This window comes from Schistocerca americana, chromosome 1 (genome assembly GCF_021461395.2).
Source record: "Schistocerca americana isolate TAMUIC-IGC-003095 chromosome 1, iqSchAmer2.1, whole genome shotgun sequence".
NCBI lineage: Eukaryota > Metazoa > Arthropoda > Insecta > Orthoptera > Acrididae > Schistocerca > Schistocerca americana.
The window spans coordinates 353,360,884-353,386,057 of record NC_060119.1 but is presented as its reverse complement, the minus strand read 5'-3'; the positions used below and the strand labels follow the sequence as shown (position 1 = coordinate 353,386,057).

Below are 25,174 nucleotides of genomic sequence, written 5' to 3'. Positions count from 1 at the left end.
CAGGCTGTGCGCGGATTCGAACCGGTCTGCCCCAGTTCCCTGTATTGTAAAGTAATGCATCGCATGATAAAAGCTACGCACCGAGGCTGGACGATACTGCTCGTCCTAACTTCCGATCTCTCATTTCTCCAGCTTTACAATCAAGCAGTTCCCCCAATAAAGTACTTATTCCCGTCATTCACTGATCAGACGACCACTGTCATATGTCAACTAGAGAAGTAGGACCCAGCAGCACATATATAGTCACAAGGACACACCAGAAGTAGTCTTCTGTCTGTAACAGTGGCGAATTATTGGATTCTATATTATTTTACATCCCTGAAGGAGCCATACACCAAGAAAATATTTACAGAATCGTATTTAGGAGCGATGTATCGAAATTATGCTATCACGTTGAGTGAAGTGTTATTTAAGCGTGTCGCGTGTTATTTTTAGGTTGTGAGTCTACGTATAGTCATGCGAATTAGCGTGGTTATTGGTGAAGGAGAGCATGCTTTTTATACAGCTTTGTTGAGCATACCTTCCGCCTCCTGCCTGGGCGACCAGGGAGCCTTAGAAGCACTCGTCTTCTCGAAGGCGCTCCCCGCCGACTTCTGGCCGGCAGTCTGCTGTTCGTCTGACGACCCAGGCTCGATGACAGTCGCTTCCCCGGCGCCGAAGTTGATCCTGGTAGAGAAGCCCTTGACCTCACCAGAAACCTTCCTCATCTCCTCCACCTGTCTTATGCGCTCCGCCACGGTCCACGAAGACAGCTGCGCCCCGTCGGTAGCCGCCGGTCCTACAGTCACCTGTATCCCCTTGTCTTCCGTCTCCCTGCCGAAGCTCCTGGCCAGCGGCGGCGAAGAGCGCGACCGGGATTCGGCCTGCGTGGACGGGGAGAAGCTTTCGACGTCCGCCTTCTTGTGCGCAGGTCTCAGCAGTCGCAGCTGCCTCTGCAGCTCGTTCTCGCTTTCGCGGAAGTTGTGATCTACGCTCGAAATCGAAGCGACCTGTCTCTGTGGCTGCGGGACGTCAAAGGCGGTGGTACTCACTGACACCTGCGACCTCCACATTGCCGTCGTCGAACCTTGTTCACTGCTCTGAACGGGACGAAGTCTGACACCCCACTTCTCCTCCTGTTTCCCTTCTTCCGTCTCAGCCTTCGGTTTAAAGTCATCGTTTTCTCCCAAAAGGAAGGGTCGGGGCTTTCTATAGTTTTTAAGTATGCTCCTGGGCATGTTGTCCTTATCTGTGGACGCCTGCATCTGGAAGGCATCCGAATTCTCGCTGTCAAAACGAGGTGATTCGTTACCTTCAGTCTTTACTATTGCAGATATAGTTGCGTTGGCCTGCGTGAAGATGTGATCCTCTTTGTCAGCGTCGTGCTGGAAGTTAGCAGGAATGTGTGACTGGGAAATTTCTTTAGATGGGGACGTGGTGGCAACTGTCGCATCGTTAGCTATATCGACATGTATCGTGTGGGTGACCTCTGAGACGGAACTGTCGTTGCCTCCTAGTAGCTTCTTCTCATAAGGAGAATCCCCGAAGCGAACCTGCGGGAGGTTGCTCTTATTGGGGTCTGAGGCCTGAAGGTTTGTTGTCGCTGTGTTATTCCTCTTTCGTCTCCGAAACATGTTGGTGGGCGGCGGTTTTTCATCCGTTTCCACGATATTGACTCGCCCGGAATCGGCCACAAAATGCACTTCTGTCTTACAGAACTCTACCTTTTTCTGTTTCTTGATGTTCATCTGGTTGGAAGAAAGTTCTTCGTCTTCTTCCTCGTTCCTCACGAAACCGTTCTGTACGAACGACACGTTTATACCGGCAGAAAACTGTCTTACTCCGTTTTGGAGAGTGGACTGACTTTGCTCCTTTCTGGAGACGCTTAGACTGTCAAACTTCTTTGCCAATTCGGAGGCAGAAATCCTCGTAAAGGCTTGCTCTGAGTTGTCGTTTTGAGACATATGGCTGAACGACATTATGTGATTCGTACCTCCTTTAACGTACCTCGGGTCGACTGCGATAGAATGCCTTTTCATCTCGCCTTCTTCTTGTTTCGCGCTTTTCCAGCTTTCGGTTTTGCGCCAAGAGGTCGGATCCAGCAGTGGCTGAGTACTGTCGGAACTGAAAGAATTGCGCTTGTCTATAAGTGAAGACAGGTCGTTGGGTTCTTTCTTTTTTATGTTTACAACGAAAGGTTTGTTACCTTCAGAACTGGACAAAGGTCTTTCTGATAACTTGCGATAGAACTGTTTCTTCTGCTCCACGTTGCTAAGCGCGTCGTTCTGAGCAGCAGAATCGTCACGGGTGATTGGAATCGTGATGGTAACTGGCTCAGAGAAACGGCGATGATTCGGCTTTTCATCGTCTGAGTTGTCGTAGGTGGATACGTTGTGCAGAGAGGAGTCTCCAGAATTCCTGTTGTTGAAGTCAACATTTCTCTGCTCGCACTTGCTGCCCAGTGTGACGACAGTGGTTCGGCCTCTCTGGTGAGCGCTATCATCGTCCTGCCTTTCCGACAGCACACTGTTTCTCTGCGTATCACTAGACTCTAACGAAATGCTGGCTTTGTTGATGGCTATGCTGTGACTTGCTCTCAGCGGAATCACGGGGATGTGTGAACTCGCTCCAGCTTTGGCGTGACTGTCTTCAGTTTTGGTCCTGGAGCCGACGAGGCGACCCCACGGCGTGACTGTTTCGGACGACCTGCATATGCCACTGTCCGTGGAAGATTCGACCTTACTCTTGTCTCTGAAGGGGGATCCGTAAAGCTGCGCCTCCCTGCCTTGTTCGTGCACCTGCTCGAAGCCGTAGGACTTCCGCCGGTTGTACCATTCCTCGGAGCGGCTCCCGCTGCTGCTGCTGGAGCGATTCGAGGTCCTCGATTCAAGACTGCCGGTTCCCGGCACTGTCTTCCGCGCCCCACTCGCCGCGGCGTCCGTGCCGTACACGAAGGACCTGACGCGCGGCGACGGCCCGCAGTCTTCGCGCTTGTCCGGCTCCTCCGTGACGATACCGTCGTCGCGCTCTTCGGCGATGGCCGCGGATCTGGCGGAGTCTGCGGAAGCCTCGTCGGAGGGCGGAGATCCGAGCCGTCGCAGGCGCCCCCTGACCTCTTTGAGCTTCTCGACGGTCACGAAAGAATGCCGCTTGCCGGCCGCCTTGCCGGCGGCCTTGGAGCCGAGTCCCTCCTCCTCGGAGCTGGCCATCTGCTGCTGCTCTTGCCTGAGGTGGCCCGCCAGGCTGTCCACGTCCAGCGCGTCGTCGCCGCCGGCGCCGCCGTCCGCCAGTGTCCTGTTGACGGAGTCGGCGATGGTGGCGCCCCTGCGGAAGACGCTCTCGAGCGCCTCCAGCCCCCTGAGCGCGGAGCCGGACTTGAAGGCGGGCAGCTCCGGCCGCTCGAGCCGGGGAGAGCCGAGCGCCGCCTTGCCGGGGAACTGCAGCGAGCGCCGCGCTCTGGCGTCCCGCCGCCAGTCGTCGCCCGAGCCGCCGCTGCTGCTGCCGACCTCTGCCGGGCCGTCTTCGTCGGGCGTGGCGCAGTGCAGGTCCTCCGTGGAGGAGCTCTTCTTGCGCGCGACGCCGCTGTGGCTGTGTCTGCGGCCCGACGCCGGCGACCTGTCGTGGTGCCCCCCGTCCTCGTCTTCGGAGCTCGTGGCGGTGGACGCCTCGATCCGCGGAGCCGCTACCTCGATCTCGAGGTCGTCGTCGTGGTCGCGATGCTCTTCCGAGATGGCCTCCGCCGCCGTCGCCTCCGACTTGCCGACGAGGCTGCGTGGCCGGGAAGGCGGCCGCCGTCCGCCGATGGAACCACTGCGACCGACGCTGGCCCTCGTCTTCTGGGGGCTCGAATCCAGCGGGTTCAGTGGTAGCTGCAAGCACACCAGTTGCCGTTAATTTGATTGTACCACCCGAAAGATGTATCGTGTAATGGTGTAAACGCATACAACTGAAAGTGCACAATACTAGAAACAAAAAGTACTTAGTAAACATAGTTTCACAAACGAGCTGATAATTGCAACTTCGTAGTTACCAGCCGCCACTGATTTCATTACGTGTGATTGTCATTCCAGCTAGGGAAAGGTAGCAACACTGCATTGCATTAAGAAAATTTATTGGAGAAACTTCGGCAGAAAGTGGGAGTCGGGACATGTTCCATCAGACTGGACGAAAGCAGTAATCACACCAATCTTTAAACATGGGAACAGAAAAGATTGTAACAACTACAGAGGTACCTCTTTAATCAGCGTTGTGGGTAAAATCTTCTCAGGTATTGTTGAAAGGAAAGTGCGAGTATTAGTTGAGGACAAATTGGATGAAAATCAGTGTGGGTTTAGGCCTCTTAGAGGTTGTCAGGACCAGATCTTAACCTACGGCAAATAATGGAGAAGTGTTACGAGTGGAACAGGGAATTGTATCTATGCTTTACAGATCTAGAAAAGGCATATGACCGGGTTCCTAGGAGGAAGTTATTGTCTGTTCTACGAGATTATGGAATAGGAGGCAAACTTTTGCTAGCAATTAAAGGTCTTTACATAGATAGTCAGGCAGCAGTTAGAGTTGACGGTAAATTGACTTCGTGGTTCAGAGTAGTTTCAGCGGTAAGACAAGGCTGCAACCTGTCTGCACTGTTGTTCATATTATTTATGGATCATATGTTGAAAACAATAGACTGGCTGGGTGAGATTAAGATATGTGAACACAAAATAAGCAGTCTCGCATATGCGGATGACTTAGTTGTCATGGCAGATTCGATTGAAAGTTTTCAAAGTAATATTTCAGAGCTAGATCACAAATGTATGGACTATGGTATGAAGATCAGCATCTCCAAAACGAAAGTAATGTCAGTGGGAAAGAGATATAAACGGATTGAGTGCCAAATAGGAGGAACAAAGTCAGAACAGGTGGACGGTTTCAAGTACTTAGGATGCATATTCTCACAGGATGGCAACGTAGTGAAAGAACTGGAAGCGAGGTGTAGCATAGCTAATGCAGTGAGCGCTCAGCTACGATCTACTCTCTTCTGCAAGAAGGAAGTCAGTACCAAGACTAAGTTATCTGTGCACCGTTCAATCTTTCGACCAACTTTGTTGTATGGGAGCGAAAGCTGGGTGGATTCAAGTTACCTTATCAATAAGGTTGAGGTTACGGATATGAAAGTAGCTAGGATGGTTGCAGGTACTAGTAGATGGGAACAATGGCAGGAGTGTGTCCACAATGAAGAAATCAAAGAAAAACTGGGAATGAACTCTATAGATGTAGCAGTCATGGCGAACAGGCTTAGATGGTGGGGTCATGTTACACGCATGGGAGAAGCAAGGTTACCCAAGAGACTGATGGGTTCAGCATAGAGGGTAGGAGTAATCGGGGTAGACCAAGGTCAAGGTACCTGGATTCGGTTAAGAATGATTTTGAAGTAATAGGCTTAACATCAGAAGAGGCACCAAAGTTAGCACTGAATAGGGGATCATGGAGGAATTTTATAAGGGGGACTATACTCCAGACTGAACGCTGAAAGGCATAATCAGTCTTAAATGATGATGATGATGATGGTGATGATGATGACTTTGGTAGAAGTGCAGGAATTTTGAACCAACACAACAACAGTAACGCGACTGTGCTCTTGCGTAAAGAACTTCTAAGTGTCGTCCTGTACCCATCGCTGCAATGAGTTTCGAATCCTTTCAAACAAACCTGGATCATTTCGAAATTTTTTACACGCATTGACAAATCTCTCCTCCAATTCTCCAACTGTGTCAACCAGAGTGGCGTACACTACACCTTAGAGGTAGCCCCAAACACAGACAGCATTGGGGTTCAGATCTGGTGATCCTGGAAGCCACGGTACAAATTTTGTTCGCCCAGTCTATCTTTCGCCACTTCGGAGCTTTAGATGTAGTCTCATCATAGCAGCAAACTGTGCTGGTGTTCCATCATGCGTGTACGACCTCCTCTGGCGTTGCTCTATGGCAGGGGTGCTCAACCTTTCTAGGATTGAGATCTGTTACATGCAGTTTAGTCCATTTAGAGATTTACCGACTTAAAAATTCATGAAGGTTCAAGTACAAAACAACACCACAGCCAATACTAATAATTTTAATCACACAAAATATATAAAAAGTAAATTTGTCTCCATCAAAAGTTGTGGGTCTACTACTCAATTTTCAAGATATTACACAAGCGATAAAATTGAAGTACATGTCATCACAAATAAGCGAAAAAATTGGTGAGATACTTGGCTTTACATATAATTGGCAAGTTTATTGTAATCTGGCGAATAATTAGTCAGAGCAAACCTTACTCAGCCTGAAAGATGAGGATCAGTCAGTTTATTTCTGCACTTACGTTTTACTATGTTTATTGTTGAAAACGCTGGCTCACATATATAAGTTTTTCCAAAAAAACTATAAAGCATGCACCGCAACTTCTAGTGTTAAAGTAGGTTATGGCTGTCACTATTTTCAAAAGTGATTTTCGTTGTGTGCTGACTTTAAGGAAATGTCATTTTGAAATCGAATTATTTCTTTTTCAAGTCCAGTCTCACTACAAGAGAAATGAGTGCTCATTTAACTTAAAAAATCTTCAACGTACACTTTTTGGAAAGCCTGAGCTATGAAAGCTTAGCCTTGAAACCTAAAAATGGTTTTCAGCCTCCGTCTTCAGTCCTGTCAGGTTAGCCGTGTACTTCTTTCTAACATTCTGATCCAAAGATGTTTGTGTATTCGACAGTTATGACAATATAGGAGGAAAGTGCGTCACATTTTAATTTCTCTGCTGTCGCTGTGTCGTGGATTGTTGCGCTATTTTGACTGGGATTGTTTGCAAAGTGGGGCGGTTATCTGATATGTAAGTACAAACAGCAGACTCACTTTCGATAGCACAAAGTATTTAATAGAGCATTACCTCCGCCTTGACCATTGTTGCTTCGCAAGTAGTAACCTCATCATTCAGGAAGAAAGACTGTTGGCTAAATGGTTCAAATGGCTCTGAGCACTATGGGACTTAACTGCTTAGGTCATCAGTCCCCTAGAACTTAGAACTACTTAAACCTAACTAACCTAAGGACATCACACACATCCATGCCCGAGGCAGGATTCGAACCTGCGACCGTAGCGGTCGCGCGGTTCCAGACTGTAGCACCTAGAAACAGTCGACCAATCCGGCCGGCAAAGACTGTTGCTTGGCGCGAGCGTTAAAGGCGGTGGAATGTAGATGGAGACGAAAGAGACGGAGAAAATGTTGCCAGATTTACCCACCTACAAACACCGTGCGAAACCTCATTGCCGGCCGCTGGGGTCGATCGGTTCTAGGCGCTTCAGTCTGGAACCACGCGGCTGCTACGGTCGCAGGTTGGAATCCTGCCTCGGGCATGGATGTGTGTGATGTCCTTAGGTTAGTTAGGTTTAAGTAGTTCTAAGTCTAGGGGACTGATGACCTCAGATGTTAAGTCCCATAGTGCTTAGAGCCATCTGAACCATTCTTGAAACCTCATTGTCAAAAAACTGGTACTTTACAAAATTAGCTCACTTAATCTGATTTCGGACATTTTGAAAGATCGGCTCATAAGCCAAGGTGATCGACCGGTCGATCACTATCGGTGGGTCGAGCATCCCTTCTCTAAGGAAACATCTTGAAGCAATCCTGCAGGATGATGCCGCAAAAACTGAAAGTAATTCAGTCCACTGAATTTGGTAATGTGTACGGTCCAATAAGACGAGTACCCCTAACTACACATTCAACGAGAAACGTCGCTGATGTGGAGACTTACGCACAGCATGTGGGTTGCAGACCAGATGATTCCAAACGTGAGAACTGTGATGGTTAAACACACCATCACGAATGAAACCTGGTTCATCTGTACATAAAATGTTATTGTCAAACGTATGACTGCCTAAAGCATGATGTGGCATCGACTGACATGACGTTATTGTAGGAGTCCGCTTCACTAAGACACTGAACTTGTTGGAGGTGGTAAGGGTACACTGCATAGCAATGTATAGCAATGTATTATTCCCCAAACACTACTGTGGTTCTTTCCGTTAATTTGTGTGGCAAGTCTCCTTCTCGAGATTCACGGAGAGAGGTCAGCTGTTTCCGGCATCACATTTTCAGGTACATGTGTAATTCGTACAGGACTACCCACTCTGCAGCATCTCGAATGCCCTCAGTTTCTCGGAGGTACTGAAGCACCTTTCGACTCTCAGGGGTGTCTTCTGGTGGGGTATGCTTCTTGGTGCCGCCTCATGCCCATGCCATTAGTCCTACCATACATGAAATGCATATATGCGCATATTCCTCGTTACTATAACGTGCCGTGTATCACCAACACTCCGTTGAGTGATAAATGCGAAGGACACGGGAATACTGCGTGCTCGTGTGAAACAGCGATAGCAGCGTGTGATATGTTGCCTCGTTGTAGGTCTCCATTTGGCCATCTGATCAAATGGTGCAATATCCAGGTATGTGGGGCATTCGGACGTGACAGCTACCTGCATGGAAATGTGAGAGCAGGCATACACGTCGTCAAGGTCCTGGTCGACGACGTCTGACAACTACAAAGGAGATCACCGCACTGTGCACCAATCACATCGTAATTCCTTCATATCCGTGGCTGCCATTTGAGAACAAGTCATGTACTCCCTGCAATATCCTGTGTCATCCAGCACTATTGGTCAGAGAATAGCAGCAGCCAGACTAGGGAATCATTGCTCCGCGAATAGCTTTCATTAACAACTCAACACAAATGGCTGCATTTTGGAGTGATGACATGACCGCGGAGCAGGGACTGCTGATGAATGGCGTCTCATTGTGTTCAGCGATGACTCGCGGTTGGCGCTACCTCAAAGACCATCATTGGCGAGTATGGCGACGACCTGGGCAGAAACCACATTCTTAGAACATTTGGAGAGCCGCAGTGGTGTTACTCCTTGCATCGTGGTGTGGGAAGCGATTGGGTATTACTTAAGATCACGGCTGGTAGTGACTGAACGAACGCTGACCGCACAACGGTACATCACGGACATCCTGTGTTCTCATGTATTACCTCTCGTGCGACAGTATCACGATGCCTTTTTTCATCAGGTCAATACTCGTCCACACGTGGCACATGCCTGTGTGATGTTGAGATACTCCACAGACCTGTCCCCGACAGCACATGCGCCGGTACCAGCTCCGACTTCATCTCCGTCGCATTGCAAGTATCATGATGTCAAAGAGCAGACACAAGAGTTGTGAGCCAGTTTGCCTTAGGAGAAGATACAACGGCTTCTTCCTAACCGAAACAGTTACGCATCCAGACCAGAGAATGTGCGACGCCATATTGATACGTATGCTGATACCAAGAGGCTGTCTGTAAATTTGACTATTTCGTAATGACTGAAAAACGTCACATACCCTCTCAGCCCCAGAAGTTACATTTCGCGCTCTATCCCCTTGTGGATGCTTAACTTTTTTCTGTCAGGTGGTGTATGTCAGATGGCTGATGCTTAAGGTTAGTCTGTACACACACTAAGACAAAAACGACGCACCACGAAAGAATTACCCGGAATGGAAATCAGTAGATATGACGTATATGCACAGACAAACAAACGATTACTATTTTAGAAAAGTTGAATGATCTATTAAAGAGAAAGAACTTCACAAACTGAGCACGTCAATAACGCGTTGGTTCACCTCTGGCCCTTATGCAAGCAGTTTTTCGGGATGGCGTTGATTGACAGAGTTGTTGGGTGTCCTCCTGAGGATTATCGTGCCAAATTCTATCCAATTTGGGCGTTAGATCGTCAAAATCTTCAGCTGGCTGGAGGACCCCTGCCCATAATAATCCAAGCGTTCTTAATGGGGAAGAGATCCGGAGACTTGATGGCCAAGGCAGCGTTTTCCAAACACGAAGATAACCAGTAGAAAATCTATCCGTGTGCGGGTGGCCATTATTTTGTTTAAATGTAAGACCAGGGTGGCCTGCCATGAAGGGCAACAAAACTGGGCGTAGAATGTCGTCGACGTAAGGCCGTGTTGTTTGGGTGCCGCGGATGACAACAGAAAAAATGGCACCCGATCATTAGTACTGGTTGTCGGGCCGTATAGCGGGCGCTGGGGTCGATCGGTTCTAGGCGCTTCAGTCTGGAACCACGCGGCTGCTACGGTCGCAGGTTGGAATCCTGCCTCGGGCATGGATGTGTGTGATGTCCTCAGGTTAGTATAGGTAGTAGGTTGGTATACCACTGCTGACCGGAGCGTCTCCAGACAAGTTTTCGGTGTGGAATCTCATTGATTGAAATATAATTGTCTTCAGGAACGAATCCCGCTTTGAAGTGAGCTCCGATGACCAGCGTAAACGTGTTTGGAGACGCTCCGGACAGCTGTGGGTTACCAACCTGACTGTCACCCGCCGTACGGCCTCACAATCAGGAGTGATTGTCTGGGGTGCCTTTTATTTTCATAGGAGGACCCTTCTCTTAGTGCCTTACAATCGCTGCAGATCCTGTACCCGACTGAAGAGATGGTCCAGCTGATACATAGCCAACTGTACTTGCTCCAACAGCGGGGTCAAGAGGTATCCTTCTGCTGGGTGCCTGGTCATGTCGGCATCTGGGGCAATGAACAGGCTGATCGGGCTGCCAAGGAGGCCTGTAGAGAGCAGGATGTGGTCCAGTGTCCTATCCCCTTGCAGTCAGTCATCGCTGCACTCCACAGGAAGTGCATGGAGTTGTGGGAGGACGAATGGCTGGCGGTGACGGCCAATAAACTGCGGTCGGTAAAGTCAACCACCCGGCCGTGGCGTTCCTCCTGTCGGTTGCTCAGGCGGGAAGAGGTGGCCCTCACACGTCTTCGGATCGGGCACTGTCCTCTGACCCATAGCTATTTATTACGGCGGGAGGATCCTCCGTTTTGTGATGCTTGTGGTGTGCACATCTCTGTCCGGCACATTTTAACAGACTGCATTTTATACCGTGATGCAAGGGCAGAAGCACAAGTTGATGGTGATCTGCCCTGTGTTTTAGCTAATGATGAGACGTGTGTGTCTAGGGTTTTTAAGTTTTGTGATGTGTCTGGACTCTGGCCTAAACTTTTAGGCTGGAGGTTTTAGTGTATTGCAGAGTGGCTGACACCTCCCTTTTTTTCCTTGCGGTCAGCCGGCCACTTCCATCTGCTACATTGTTTTAGCCCCCTCTCTCGTTTTCTTCCTGTGTTGTCCATGTTTTACTGCTGACGCCCTGCTTCATCCCACGCTCCGGTGTGGGTGAGAACATCTTTTCCGATGATTGTTTCCCGTGTTTTATGTTCCGTTTTATGTAAATATTCTGAGTGTTTTTTTTTTTTTTTTTTTTTTTTTTTTTTTTTCTTGACACCCGTCTCACTATGATACTGAACGGGCGCTGAAGACCTTGTTGTCGTGCGCCCACAAAACCCCTCTACTACTACTTTTATGTAAACGTAGGCTTCCGCGGCCGTTGTCGCAGTCAATAAAATTCTTCTGGGTTTAAGGCCGCATTGTCATCTGTAAAATTCCGACGTTTCGGGGACTGTTACAAGGCGCCTTGCTCAGGGTGTATTGCTAACTGCTGAATGAGCACTTGTTGGATACTTATATGCTATGGAGGAGTGCTGTCATGGGATGTGAGGGTGAGGAGGAAGGGTATTAGGAGTTCATTTTATTGGTCTTTGCATTACGTGTTGTCATTGGCGGAAATGGGCGTTTTCCATTGGAGTTTCCTTTACTGCTTGCCGTTGGTAGAAATCGGCGAATTCGAGACTGAGCGGCGACTACAGCGTAGCGTCGTTTACTAAATAACTGCCTAGTATCGACTAGGCCGCGTCGGCGCTCTGCGTGCCGTCCATCGCTATGGCCTACCGCGCGCCTGTTGCTCAGCGAGAACTGTCCTTCTACAAACCTGTCGTACTTGGCAGCCAAGACAGATGACAATACGGCCTCAAACCCAGAAGAATTTTATTGACGAGGACCCTTTTGGTTGTCATCTGCGGCACCCTTACAGCATAGCGGTACACGCCGTTTCGTTGCCCATCATGGCAAGCCATCTACATCTACATCTACATTGATACTCCGCAAGCCACCCAACGGTGTGTGGCGGAGGGCACTTTACGTGCCACTGTCATTACCTCCCTTTCCCGTTCCAGTCGCGTATGGTTCGCGGGAAGAACGACTGTCTGAAAGCCTCCGTGCGCGCTCTAATCTCTCTAATTTTACATTCGTGATCTCCTCGGCTTACATATCGGCAAGATAATGCCCACCCGCACACGGCGAGAATTTCTACTTCTTGTCTTCGTGCTTGAGAAACCCCTACCTTGGCCAGCAAGGTCGCCGAATCTTTCTCTAATTGAGAACATTTGGAGTATTATTGGCAGGCTCTCCAACCAGTTCGCTGTTTTGACGATCTAGTGCACCAACCGAACAGCATTTGCCACGATATTCTTTAGGAGGTTACCCAACAACTCTATCAATCAATGCCATGCCGAGTAACTGCTCTCGTAGCCGGCCGGAGTGGCCGTGCGGTTGTAGGTGCTACAGTCTGGAGCTGAGCGACCGCTACGGTCGCAGGTTCGAATCCTGCCTCGGGAATGGATGTGTGTGATGTCCTTAGGTTAGTTAGGTTTAATTAGTTCTAAGTTCTAGGCGACTGATGACCTCAGAAGTTAAGTCGCGTAGTGCTCAGAGCCATTTGAACCATTTTTGAACTGCTCTCGTAAGTGCCAGAGGTGGGTTATTGGCTAGCTCAATTTATGAAGCTCTTTCTCTTGAATAAATCATCCAAATTTTACGAAATTGTAATCATTTTTTTTTTGTCTGTATATGTACACCACGTCTGCTGGTTTCCGTCCCATTCGGATAACTCCTTCGTGATGCGTAGTTTTTTTTAATCACGTGTATGTATAGGTGTTAATATTATTTTGCAGATCATCTGTAATGTCTTGTACTTGTAGCTATTGGTTGAGGTAATGGAAATTTCAACCAAGTGCACATGATGCATATGGAGCCGAGTATCGAGTCTAGTGATAGTTGAGTGTTGGATGGCTGACCTGCAGGTTATCGAAGGCGGGCGCCTTTCGCCAGGCGGCTGCGGTGCCGGTGGTGGTGGTGGTGGAGGAGGAGGAGGTGGAGAGCCTGCTGGCGCGCACCACGTGCAGACGGCTGCCGCCCGGACCGCGCTCCTGGAACACCTCCACCTGCTGGTGCCGCCGCTGCTCCACGCCGCCGGACGCGTTCGCCACGCGCCGGGAGTCCACCACCTGCACACAACACCACACAGCCGCGATTTAAACATACGCAACATGAAGACGCTCGCCAGACAAATTGTTTTTTACCTCCTTAAATGAGTACACTCTGGAGTTTGTAGAGCTGTACGTGATGTAGCCAGTGGTAGTTCCACAGCTCTGTCACTTTAACTCTGCCTCGCGTATTAAAGCGAGGCTGACTCTCATCAAAAACTAACCTTACAAACTAAATATCAGTCACCCCATTAAAAGAGCAACGAGCTTGCTTTGGGGGGCTATAACTTGTGTAGAACTGGTACATGGCGGTCGGTTGGCCCTATACCGCTGACCTAAGTCATGGCAATGAAGTGTGAGTAAGTGCCAGTCTGTTGCACGGGATAAGAACAAAAAGACCTCGACATGGACACACAACAGAATAACAAAAAAGATGTTGACGTGTTTTGACGTACTTATAACCATACCGTGAATGAAATTGGTCAATTTTTTGTGTATTTGCGTGCTGTGTTTAACGTGTCCACGAGGAACGATGTAACTCTCGCAACCACGTAACACGGCGCAGAAACAGTGGTCTTAAAAAGATTCTATCTGACAGTGACCGGAGACTAGAGTCACACCTTGCCAATAAATAAAAAATAAATGTCGTGTGACTAGGGCCTCCCGTCGGGTAGACCGTTCGCCTGGTGCAAGCCTTTCCATTTGACGCTACTTCGGCGACTTGCGCGTCGGTGGGGATGAAATGATGATGATTAGGACAACACAACACCCAGTCCCTGAGCAGAGAAAATCCCCGACCCAGCCGGGAATCGAACCCGGGCCCTTAGGATTGACACTCCGTCGCGCTGACCACTTTTTTTTTTTTTTTTAATCTCGTTTTGTTCGTTTTCGTTCGTTGTATCTGCTCTGGGCGGACGTCGAAAGACACCCGTTTCAGTTCGTTGTTGATCCATTAACTCAGTTTTTTTTTTTATTACAGAGGGCAGCTAGCCCTCTGACCGAACACGCTGAGCTACCGTGCCGGCATCCACTCAGCTACCGGGAGCTGTCACCTTGCCAATGTCAATTAGTTTCAAACTCCACAGGAATTGCACCTGCCAAAGAATGCAGGACCATCTCAACCAGTTTTCGAGCATCGCAGTCCAGGGAGCTGTATGCAATGAACATCTTGAGTCGAATTCGACGCCAAAGGGCATTACTCACAGCGGCGCTGCGACTTCAGTGGTAAGAACAACACAAACTGGGCTGTAGCTAACTCGAGACGTGTTGTCCGACGAGTTGCGATGTTGCCTGTTGGGCGAGGCAGTGGGTGCACCGGCTGCTCACTCACGCGTTTGACTCGTAGTGTTTGGGTGTAGTGATGTGTTCGGGAAGTTTTTCGTGCCATGACGTGTGCTCACTCATTTAAGTCAATATGAATATTAACCAGGATTTTTATTTTAACGTTATCGGCGACAAAGCAGTGCCCTTTCTTCTTCATGTTCATAATGAGTATGCTCTGGACACTCCCGTCTTCCAAGGCGACAACAGCTGTCTTCATATGGCAGCACGCCTATGTTTCTATTTTTACGAACTGTCAGGCACCCTATCGCACATCTAATGGCACGCTATCCTACCCAATCTTAATCCCCTTGGAAAACACACTGGAGAGCCAAAGAAACTGATACACCTGCCTAATATTCTGTAGGGCCTCCGCGAGCATGCAGAAGTGCCGTAACACGACGTGGCATGGACTCTACTAATGTCTGAAGTAGTACTGGAGGCAACTGACACCATGAATCCTGCCGGGCTGTCCATAAATCCGTAAGAGTACGAGGGTTGGAGATCTTTTCTGAACAGCAAATTGCAAGGCATCCCAGATAAGCTCAATAATGTTCATGTCTGGGGAGTTTGGCGGCAAGCGGAAGTGTTTAAACTCAGAAGAGTGTTCCTGGAGCCACTCTGTAGCAATTCTGGATGTTTGGGATGTCCTGTTGGAATTTCCCAAGTCCGTCGGAATGCACATGGACATGAAAGGATGCAGGTGATCAGGCAGGATGCTTACGTACGTCTCATCTGTCAGAGTCGTATCTAGACGTATCAGGGGTCCTATATCACTCCAACTGCACACTCCCCACACCATTAAAGAATCTCCACTAGCTTGAACAGTCCATTGCTGACATGCAGGATCCATGGATTCCTGAGATAGGCTCCATACCCGTACACGTGCATGCTCTCGGTACAATTTGGAACGAGACTCGCCCGACCAGGCAACATGTTTCCAGTCATCAACAGTCCAATGTCGGTGTTGACGGGCCCAGACGAGTTTTGTGTCGTGCCGTCATCAAGAGTACACGAGTGGGCCCTCGTCTCTGAAAGCCAATATCGATGATGTTTCGTTGAATGCTTCGCACGCTGACACTAGATGATGGCTCGGCATTGAAATCTGCAGCAATTTGCGGAAGGGTTGCACCTTTGTCACGTTGAACTATTCTTTTCAGTCATCGGTGGTCCCGTTCTTGCAGGATCTTTTTTCTGCTGCAGCGATGTCGGAGATTTGATGTTATAGCGGATTACTGACATTCACGGTACACTCGTGAAATGGTTGTACGGGAAAATCCCCACATCATCGCTACACCGGACATGCTGTGTCCCATAGCTCATGTACCGACTGTAACACCACGTTCAGACTCATTTAAATCTTGATAAGCTGCCATTGCAGCAGCAGTAATCGATCTAACAACAGCGCCAGACACTTATTGTCTTATACAGGCGTTGCCGACCGCAGCTCGGTATTCTGCCTGTTAACGTATATCTGTATTTGAATATGCATAGCCGGCCGCGGTGGTCAAGCGGTTCTAGGCGCGCAGTCCGGAACCGCGCGGCTGCTACGGTCGCAGGTTCGAATCCTGCCTCGGGCATGGATGTGTGTGATGTCCTTAGGTTAGTTAGGTTTAAGTAGTTCTAAGTTCTAGGGGACTGATGACCACAGTAGTTAAGTCCCATAGTGCTCAGAGCCATTTTGAATATGCATACTTATACCAGTTTCTTTGGCGCTTCAGTGTATCTAAGACTGTTTGAACACCAAGATTTGCATTTACATCGTAAATGAAATGCAGAATCAAATGCGTCGTAACTGCAAAAACAGACATACTTGTCGATTACAGCGCCATACACTACGAATAGAAAACATAGGTTGAGTGAACCGTACTTAATTTTTGGCGAACAATACGAATATGCAGTAAAAATGAGGGGTTCCTGTTTGAAAATACAAACCTGATCTCACCGATGCAAAAGTTGTTTTTAGGAGGTGGCTAGTTGTAGCCCAGGCAGATGTCCCCTTTACTAATCGCCGGCCGAAGTGGCCGTGCGGTTAAAGGCGCTGCAGTCTGGAACCGCAAGACCGCTACGGTCGCAGGTTCGAACCCTGCCTCGGGCATGAATGTTTGTGATGTCCTACTAATGACCTCAGCAGTTGAGTCCCATAGTGCTCAGAACCATTTGAACCATTTTTTTTGAACTAATCTTACCTTTTCATCTTATTGTGTACGACACGTTGTTTTAGAGGTATTGCTGTAGCTGTATGAATAAGTTGGGACCATGAATAAGTTGGGACCATTGTGCTACTCATTTCCCTACATTTCAGCAAAGAAGGAGCCTCTTACTAGCAGGAAGAACAGAATAGAAAAAAAATTCATTAACAACTGTTACGAAATCATACATATCTTTTGTAGGGCTTAGCTGATTAGTCAAATGCAAATTACATAATGCGTTTTTGCCCGAATATTCACCTAGCGAGGTGGCGTTGTGGTTAGCACAGTAGACTCGAATTCGAGAAGACGACGATTCAAACCCGCGTCCGGCCATTCTGAGTTGGGTTTTCCCTCATTTGCCTAAATCGCTTCAGGCAAGCGCTGGGATGGTTCCTTTGAAAGGGCAAGGCCCCCTTCCTTCCCCATCCTTCCTAATGCGGTGGGACCAATTTTTTCGTTGTTTCGTCGCCTCCGCCAAATCAGCCATCCGACCCGAATATTCGCAGCCAAACGAAGAGTGAGAAATAGACAGATGGGTTATGAAACTGACCAGAGTGATAACTTGTTTTGCAAAGAAACACGCAATTGCTTGAAAGCAAAGATACACTCCGTCCACAGGCCGTGGTGGGACCGTCGGTACCGACCGACCGCCGTATCATCCTTCACTAACGGTGACAGTGAAAGTGGTATGGAAGGGTCGTGGGATCAGCCCACCGATCTTCCGGTATTATCGTGTTGTGAGCAAACATCTCTGGCAGTATCGAGACTCGATCCCAGCTCCTCCGCATGGAAGTCAGACGTGCTGACCACTCAGCTACGGAGGCAGACAATTGCTTCAAAGTAATCAGGTTAAATAAGGAAAACGTAATTAGTGATTTGAGGGAAAATTAAATAATCCACGAAGCTATCAAGGCGTTTAACAAAATCCACGGAATTACGGATGTGATGAGGGCATTTACCCACATAAGGACTTAATATTCCCGTCAGCTATTTGGCTTCAGGTTGGATGAGTCAGATATCATGGTGAGTTTTGACGTCGTTTCCTTGTTTACGAGGGTACCCCTGCGAGAGTCACTAGAATTGATTAGTCAGAAGTTTGACGAGAAAACCACTGAACGTTTTAGGCATGTCTTGACTTCCACGTATTTTCTTTTTAATGGAGAATACTACGAACAAACGGAGGGAGTCGCCATGGGTAGCCCACTCTCACCGGTGGTAGCGAATTTGTACATGGAGAACTTCGAGGAGGAAGCCCTGTCGTCATCCGTATGGAAACCTACTTGCTTTTTCCGTTACGTGGACGACACGTTCGTCATCTGGCCACATGGTATGGATAAACTCCTTGACTTCCTTACACATCTAAACTCCATACACCCCAACATCAAATTCACTGTGGAGACTGAAACGGAGGGTAAATTACCTTTCCTTGACGTCTTGGTCAAGAGATGGGCTGACGGCACCCTAGGTCATGGGGTGTATCGGAAGACAACGCACACTGATCTGTATTTGCACGCAGACAGCTGCCACCACCCTTCACAAAGGAATGGGGTACTTAAAACTCTAGTACATAGGGCGCACACTGTCTCTGACGCAGAGAGTCTACCCCAGGAATTGGAACATCTGAGAACTGTATTTCGAAAAAATGGGTACTCAGAGTGGCAGATTCAACGTGTTCTCCGCCCAACCACCGCAGCACAACCTGTTGAGATGGATGAAGTCACGAGGGAGGAGGTAGGCACTGCATTTATTCCATACACAGGCGCACTCTCGGGGAAAATCGCCCGCATTCTGAAGAAACACCGGGTCGGAACTGTGTTTTGTCCTCCAAATAAAACTCGTGCACTGGTGGGGAGCGCCAAAGATGACCTCGGTTTGAGGAAGGCCGGCGTGTACCAGATTCCGTGTCAATGTGGCAAGTCGTATATTGGTCAGACGATGCGTACCGTCGAGGATCGATGCCGTGAACACCAGAGGCACACTCGACTGATGTATCCGAGCAAGTCGGCGGTCGCTGAACATCGTTTGTCGGAAAATCACGCCATGGAGTATGACCGCACGAGGATTCTGGTACAGACGTTGAGATACTGGGACAGCGTTGTTAGAGAGGCCATCGAAATTCGCACCAATGACGACCTCATAAACCGTGACTGTGGCTATAATCTTAGCAAGGCTTGGGAACCAGCGATTGGGTTAATCAAGAGTAAATCGAGCAAACGTATAGTTGTGACGACCACGGCGGACATAGCCATCACACCGACGTCATCTCAGACGCCGTCGCAATCTGTTCCACCGCGCGACCGTGGCGCGGGGCGCGGACGGCGGAGGGAGCGCGCCGCGGGCGGAGGGTATTTAAATCGGCCGCCGCCGCGACCGAACCTAGTTCCCTCTGAGCAGCCATAGCGTACGGATCTCCGTGCCGGCACGTTCACAGAGGCTCAGTCCGTCAGTTCACCTGATGATGGCGACATGTATGATCGCCGAAATATTGTGCCCGCCCGTTGGACACTATAGACGGGCAGCACACCCGTGGATATTTTGACTGGAAATATTCAAATGGTCCAAATGGCTCTGAGCACTATGGGACTTAACTTCTGTGGTCATCAGTCCCCTAGAACTTAGAACTACTTAAACCTAACTAACCTAAGGACATCACACACATCAATGCCCGAGGCAGGATTCGAACCTGCGACCGTAGCAGTCGCGCGGTTCCGGACTGAGCGCCTTAGCCGCGAGACCACCGCGGCCGGCTGGAAATATTCAGTTCATCATAACTGAATTAAACTGAATTTTAAGGGATTTTTTTTAACGATCGTGTGGGAGGTGCGTATTCATGGGGTGCAGTGGTACTTATTCAAAAGCGCGTCAAATTAGATAATTTATTTCACAACATTTCTAGAAGTTTTTTAGAATATTATTTTATTTTCCGATTTTTCTGTTTCACAACACAAAAGCAAACTGACCAAAGGTAACGGATTAACTGGATTGCAGTATGAGTATGTGCCGATATTCATGTTACGTGTTCACATATGGAGTGTTGACGAAGGAATAAGTGAAATGTAGCTATCTGAAACCTACAGTTGCTGCGCTGTGAACTGTGTACATTATAGAGTGCTTCCGGAGTTTATGTCCGCGGACGAGCAGTGTGCACGAATTGCAGAGGCAGCCTGTCATTGCACTGCGCTGGCAGCTGGCTAGATGCGAGCAAAGGGCAGGCAGCGGCCACTGCAGGCGGGACACACCAAACCAGTCGGCGCGTCGTTAAGTGTGCCGCTGCCGCCGCGCGTTATGCAACACGCCACGCCGACGGCGAAACTCAGCCAGGCGGCAGCTGCTGGCGGCCCAGCCCGCTCAGACCGTCCTTCCCAAATCCATCCTTCTGCTGCCCCACGGCGTCAACTATTGAAAATTTATCTTCTATATCTTATACAGGGATACTGTAAATGATTGAGTCGTTTTCAAGGCTCTATATTTTCCCAAGTACCACCCTACCCACTTATGCCCATGGAATAACTGTGGAAGATTTCGTGTAGTTGATCGTTGACGATACTTCTTTCAAGTATAAAGTGTTTCACAATATTTCGACGTTTTCAAATTTGAGTAAATCACGCTAAGAACAAGATACAGCGACAATGGCGCCGTCTATTAGTAGTGTGGAGTGTCAGTTTTTAGCCCTTATTCATGTCGTACTGGACGATGTGCGTTCGCGCTGGAGCGGTATTTCCGCTACGGAGAATCTGTCTTGTGCGTGCAGCGTGCCTTTCGTAAGCATTTCAAGATTCAGTGTACAAATACAAGAACTATTTGGGAAGTTAGGTACGATATATCGCGAAATGTGAAATGAGGCGCCGGCCATGGTGGCCGAGCGGTTCTGGGCGCTTCAGTCCGGAACCGCGTGACTGCTACGGTCGCAGGTTCGAATCCTGCCTCGGGCATGGATATGTGTGATGTCTTTAGCTTAGTTAGGTTTACGTAGTTCTAAGTTCTAGGGGACTGATGACCTCAGATGTTAAGTCCCATAGTGCTCAGAGTCATCTGAACCATTTGGACTTTGAAAACAAGTGAGTCATGCATAGCATGAAGAAAGAAATTCCGGGTAAATTTTAATTTATGCATAGGACTAGAAATTTTTTATTTTCAGAAGAAACATTCGACTAGATAAGGGTATATCTTTTACATGCACGCACATGGAACCTTGGGGAAACTTTTAATACTGCACTTAGTATCAAAGTTTTCATTAACATTTCTCATAAGCTGGATGTGCCCTTCACCGGACAGACTACAAACATCCAGACGATAACCAAACCCGTCCCATACTTTTGCGAGCATATCTGGAGTTTATTGCATTCACTGCTGTCGGTATTCGGTGTCGCTGTTCACTCTTAAATGTTGGAAGGGAAGTTACATACACCAAGTCTTTCACAACAATCAACTTTTGCAAGATCTCACTGCCATCTTTTTGATCTTTGGTAGCTCGATCCTACTAATTAACCTGGATAGACTTCTATGGGTTCTGAAGAAAATGGCCATATAAAAAGAAGTAACGCTCTTACACAATTAATTCATCGGAAGTTTGTGATTGTTCCCTAATACGACGATATTCTCCTGGTCCGGCTGCTTTTGCACAGAGCAATAGCACGAGGAGCAACACATTTTTTTCTCGGCCAATTTCCGTTGAAGAAATTCGGAATCTGTTGTGGGGCATTGTGGAATATTCCCGCTTCAGCCCGTGCAGTTTCATTAAATTTCGATAGGTGACACCGCCATAAGTAGCCTTCTATATGGCGTCTGTAACAGCGGTGTGTCCAAGCAGAGTGCTGTCATTCAGTTTCTTTTGGCGGGAAACCAGAGCAACGCAGATGTTTATAGGCGATTGCAGAATGTGTACGGAGACCTGACAGTGAACAAAAGCCCTGTGAGTCTTTGGGCGAAGCGTCTGTTATCATCGCAACTAGGTCGCGCCAATCTATCCGACCTCTCGCGTGCCAGCCGGCTGCACGCAGCTGTCACTCTTGCAATGTTGCGATGTGCCGACACTCTCATTCGAGGTGATCGACGGATCACAGTCAAACACCTCTCTGCATCTCACACAAGTCTGCGCACAGTGAGAGGAGCTCACAAGACTTCATTGGATCGTTCTTCCTCATCCAGCCTGCATCCCGGATCCCACAAATTTCGACTTCAATATGTTTGGACCAATGAGGCATCATTCCGCGGGAAGCAGTACGTGTATGATAGGGAGGTTCCTGTTTGCAGCAAGACGTTTGCCCCAATGTCGACCAGTACAGTGATACCATGCGGGCATACAGAGCTTCCCAGTAAGGTGGCGTAAGACTGTAGCATTGAACTGAGACTATTTTGAAAAATACGGTTTTGTAGACAAAAGAGTTGGGGACAATATCATGTATTGGAACCCTGAATAAAACCAATCTGCTTTCAGACCGGCCATCGCACAAATAAATATGAGGGCTATTCGTTTATTAAGGTCCGTTCGTTCGAGAAATGGAAACCACAAGGAAAATCCTTTGAAACTTTGCGCAGACGTATGTCTTGCATGCCCATCGATCGCGCCATGTCGCTCTTTTCGGTTCTGAGCACACAGTGAGCACGTAAAAATGCCTTGAAAATAGTGTCTCCTGCCAAGTATGAGTGTCTGCCGAGAGTTATCGTCTGATTTCATGCAGCCCACATAACGTAACTGCGCTGCACTTCCATCTTCATCACAATTCTCGGCCGCACACTGCAAGGGCAATGAAGGCGCTCCTGACGCGTTTTCGATGGGAAGTGTTTGATCACCCACCATTTCGCCCGGAATTGGCTCCCTCTGATTCTCGTCTCTGTTCACATGATCTGCTGGCTATGATGACATCATTTTGGTACAGACAACGAGCTACAGGACAGCGTAGAGAATTGGCGGAAAGCACAGGCAGCTGCTTATTATAAGGGTATTGGGAAGTTGGTACAAAGCTACGACAAATGTCTAAGAGTGAGCGGTGAATATGCAGAGAACTAGTGCTGGAAGGTGTCTGATTTTCTTTGAGATTTCCATTTCGCGCCCGATCGGACCTTAAAAATCGAATAGCCCTCGTATAACACTTCTCAGTTATTTAAAATTAGGTCTTGCTTGAAAACTAAAACTGTCATCAAAACGAGTTTTCTGCACCAAATACATGGCAAACGTGATCGTAATGTGATATGTGCTTTAATCTGACATGTTACACCAAGCTGCTCTGACAGTTACGGCGATGAAAATGTAAAGTGAAACGTGAATATCGGCGTTTTGCATGCACAAAAGCTTGATTAGAGGAGAAGGCCGTATTAAGGAATTCAAATCGAATCGTATACTGTATATGAAGGGATTAATTCCAGGTTGTTAAATTGCTTCCTTTTTTTTTTTCTCTGGCAAAAGTCTGCAACGGCTAATCGCAAATGGGACAGTGCGGTCGTTAATGTGTGCTTAAACGCATGTAAGTGCTGTTTGGGTATAAAGCACTTTGATGATAGGCACACACTAAAGGTATTTTCTCATCACGTAAGCTGGAGCTTATCCCCCATGACGGAGGATGAGGACATGCGCTGCACCTCTGCGACTGGAAAAGTAATTGCAGCGCTCTGCGCACAGGAGATAGACGAGATGGTGCAGTAACCACGGCTTTACATCAAAATGTCGACTGAATAATCACAGTCTGGCGTGATGTTAAAGCAACTCTTCGTATACTGGCCATTGGAGGGTAAACAGCGCCGTCTTACACGATGAATCTCAAGGCAATTGCTTTCGGTCATTTCGTGTACCAACGTAAAAGATGCTCTTCCATGGAGGCCTGTTGCTTATACAGCTATAGCTGAACCGCTTAAATGCATGCGCTTCCAGCAATTTTGATTACATTTATTGTTACATACACCATCATCTGTTAGATTTAATAACCACGTATGAACGCGAATATTCCAGACGTAATGTAAGTTACATTTCTAACTATTTGGCGCAATCGCCGTGAATGGTTCGTCGGTTTCTTTCGTTTAAAATGTTAGTGTTATGTGATATAGACTATCCCACGTAGCTATAACTGCCTGAATTACCACACGGAATTACACCGCATTTCAGTAATTATAAATTCACAAAGTCGCAGCTGAAATAACTTTTTTCGACCCGTTGACAATATTCATACACACGTTTTGGAAGTATCTGTCTACGTCTATTACATTTGGTTGGCAAAAAACTCTTTATTTTTTATGGAGGGAGGATACTCATAATAAACAGGACAGTGTTTAATCAATACAACGGGAACGTCCAAGATCTCTCCTATCTTCACTCAGCTGTCCTTGGCATAACAAGTTCCATTACGTAGAATGTTTAATCCAGAAATGAAAATGAAAAACATGTATTTTCATGGTGATTATTTCATTAAACTCAGAGAAATCAAGGCATATTCGTTTATTATAAGTTTCTGGAATTCATATTGCTAAGTCACACTAGGAGCCGCTTAGAAGTCTATTGCTAGAAGAACTTGGCATCATCAATTTCTTCTTGGCAAGTTGAGGAGGCCGCGTAGTGTACAGTTCCTCGTCAGGAGGTCTTATGTCAAAGTCATGGGCTGTATTTTAATCATCTTTGCAACATGTAGCAATACAGTATTTGAGGTGTACCGCTGTGGAATTTTCCACTTTCACAAGATATGGTAAGGTATGTTATACAATCTATTTTTATGCATGTTAATGATTTTTGTGTTATTAATTTTCTAAACGCTACCGATTGTTTGTTGGTGTTTTCCATTCATTGCATGCTCAACGGAGAGGCTTGGCGTAAGCAGATGGAGCTTGTGGGTGCAGTATGAAGTTTGTTGCAACATAACTGTGACACCCTGTATATGTGAAGTAGCTGAAAGTTTTATTACGTGGCAATGACAGGTACAGTGTGGGGAAAATAAAAGTGGCCGAGACGAGTGGGTACGACTGGACGTGAATGTATGCATACTGTAGTGGCGTGGCAAGACAGCCAAGCCACTCGGAGGTAGCCGAAAGGCACGCGTTAAGCTCACGCAGATTGGCATGAGGTCTGGAACAAGGTAAAGTACTTATCCTATAAAGAAGAGAACGTAGTTCTTGGAATACTTAACTTTAATCCACAATTGGAGAACATCGCTCTTGTTAGACATTATTACACTGAATATAAACTGGTAATGACGCCTTCCTAGGTCGTAGCAAATGACGTAGCTGAAGGCTAAGCTAACTATCGTCTCGGCAAATGAGAGCGTATTTGTCAGTGTAGCGTCGCTAGCAAAGTCGGCTGTACAACTGGGGAGAGTGCTAGGAATTCTCTCTAGACCTGCCGTGTGGTGGCGCTCGGTCTGCAATCACTGACAGTGGCGACACGCGGGTCCGACGTATACTAATGGACTGCGGCCGATTTAAAGGCTACCACCTAGCAAGTGTGGTGTCTGGCGGTGACACCACACATACAACCT

At 47.8% G+C, this 25,174-nt stretch overlaps 1 protein-coding gene across 1 annotated transcript in view; it reads right to left on the bottom strand.

The window, feature by feature from the left end:
* The window catches only part of LOC124550602, a 1,053,220-nt gene that overhangs the window by 47,518 nt on the left and 980,528 nt on the right, over window positions 1–25,174 (bottom strand). The window contains exons 6-7 of the mRNA XM_047125358.1: window positions 13,015–13,224; window positions 521–3,848 (exon numbers count right to left, since the gene is read on the bottom strand). Of these exons, the coding sequence (XP_046981314.1) occupies window positions 521–3,848; window positions 13,015–13,224 (3,538 nt within the window). The remainder of the gene's footprint in view (window positions 1–520; window positions 3,849–13,014; window positions 13,225–25,174) is intronic.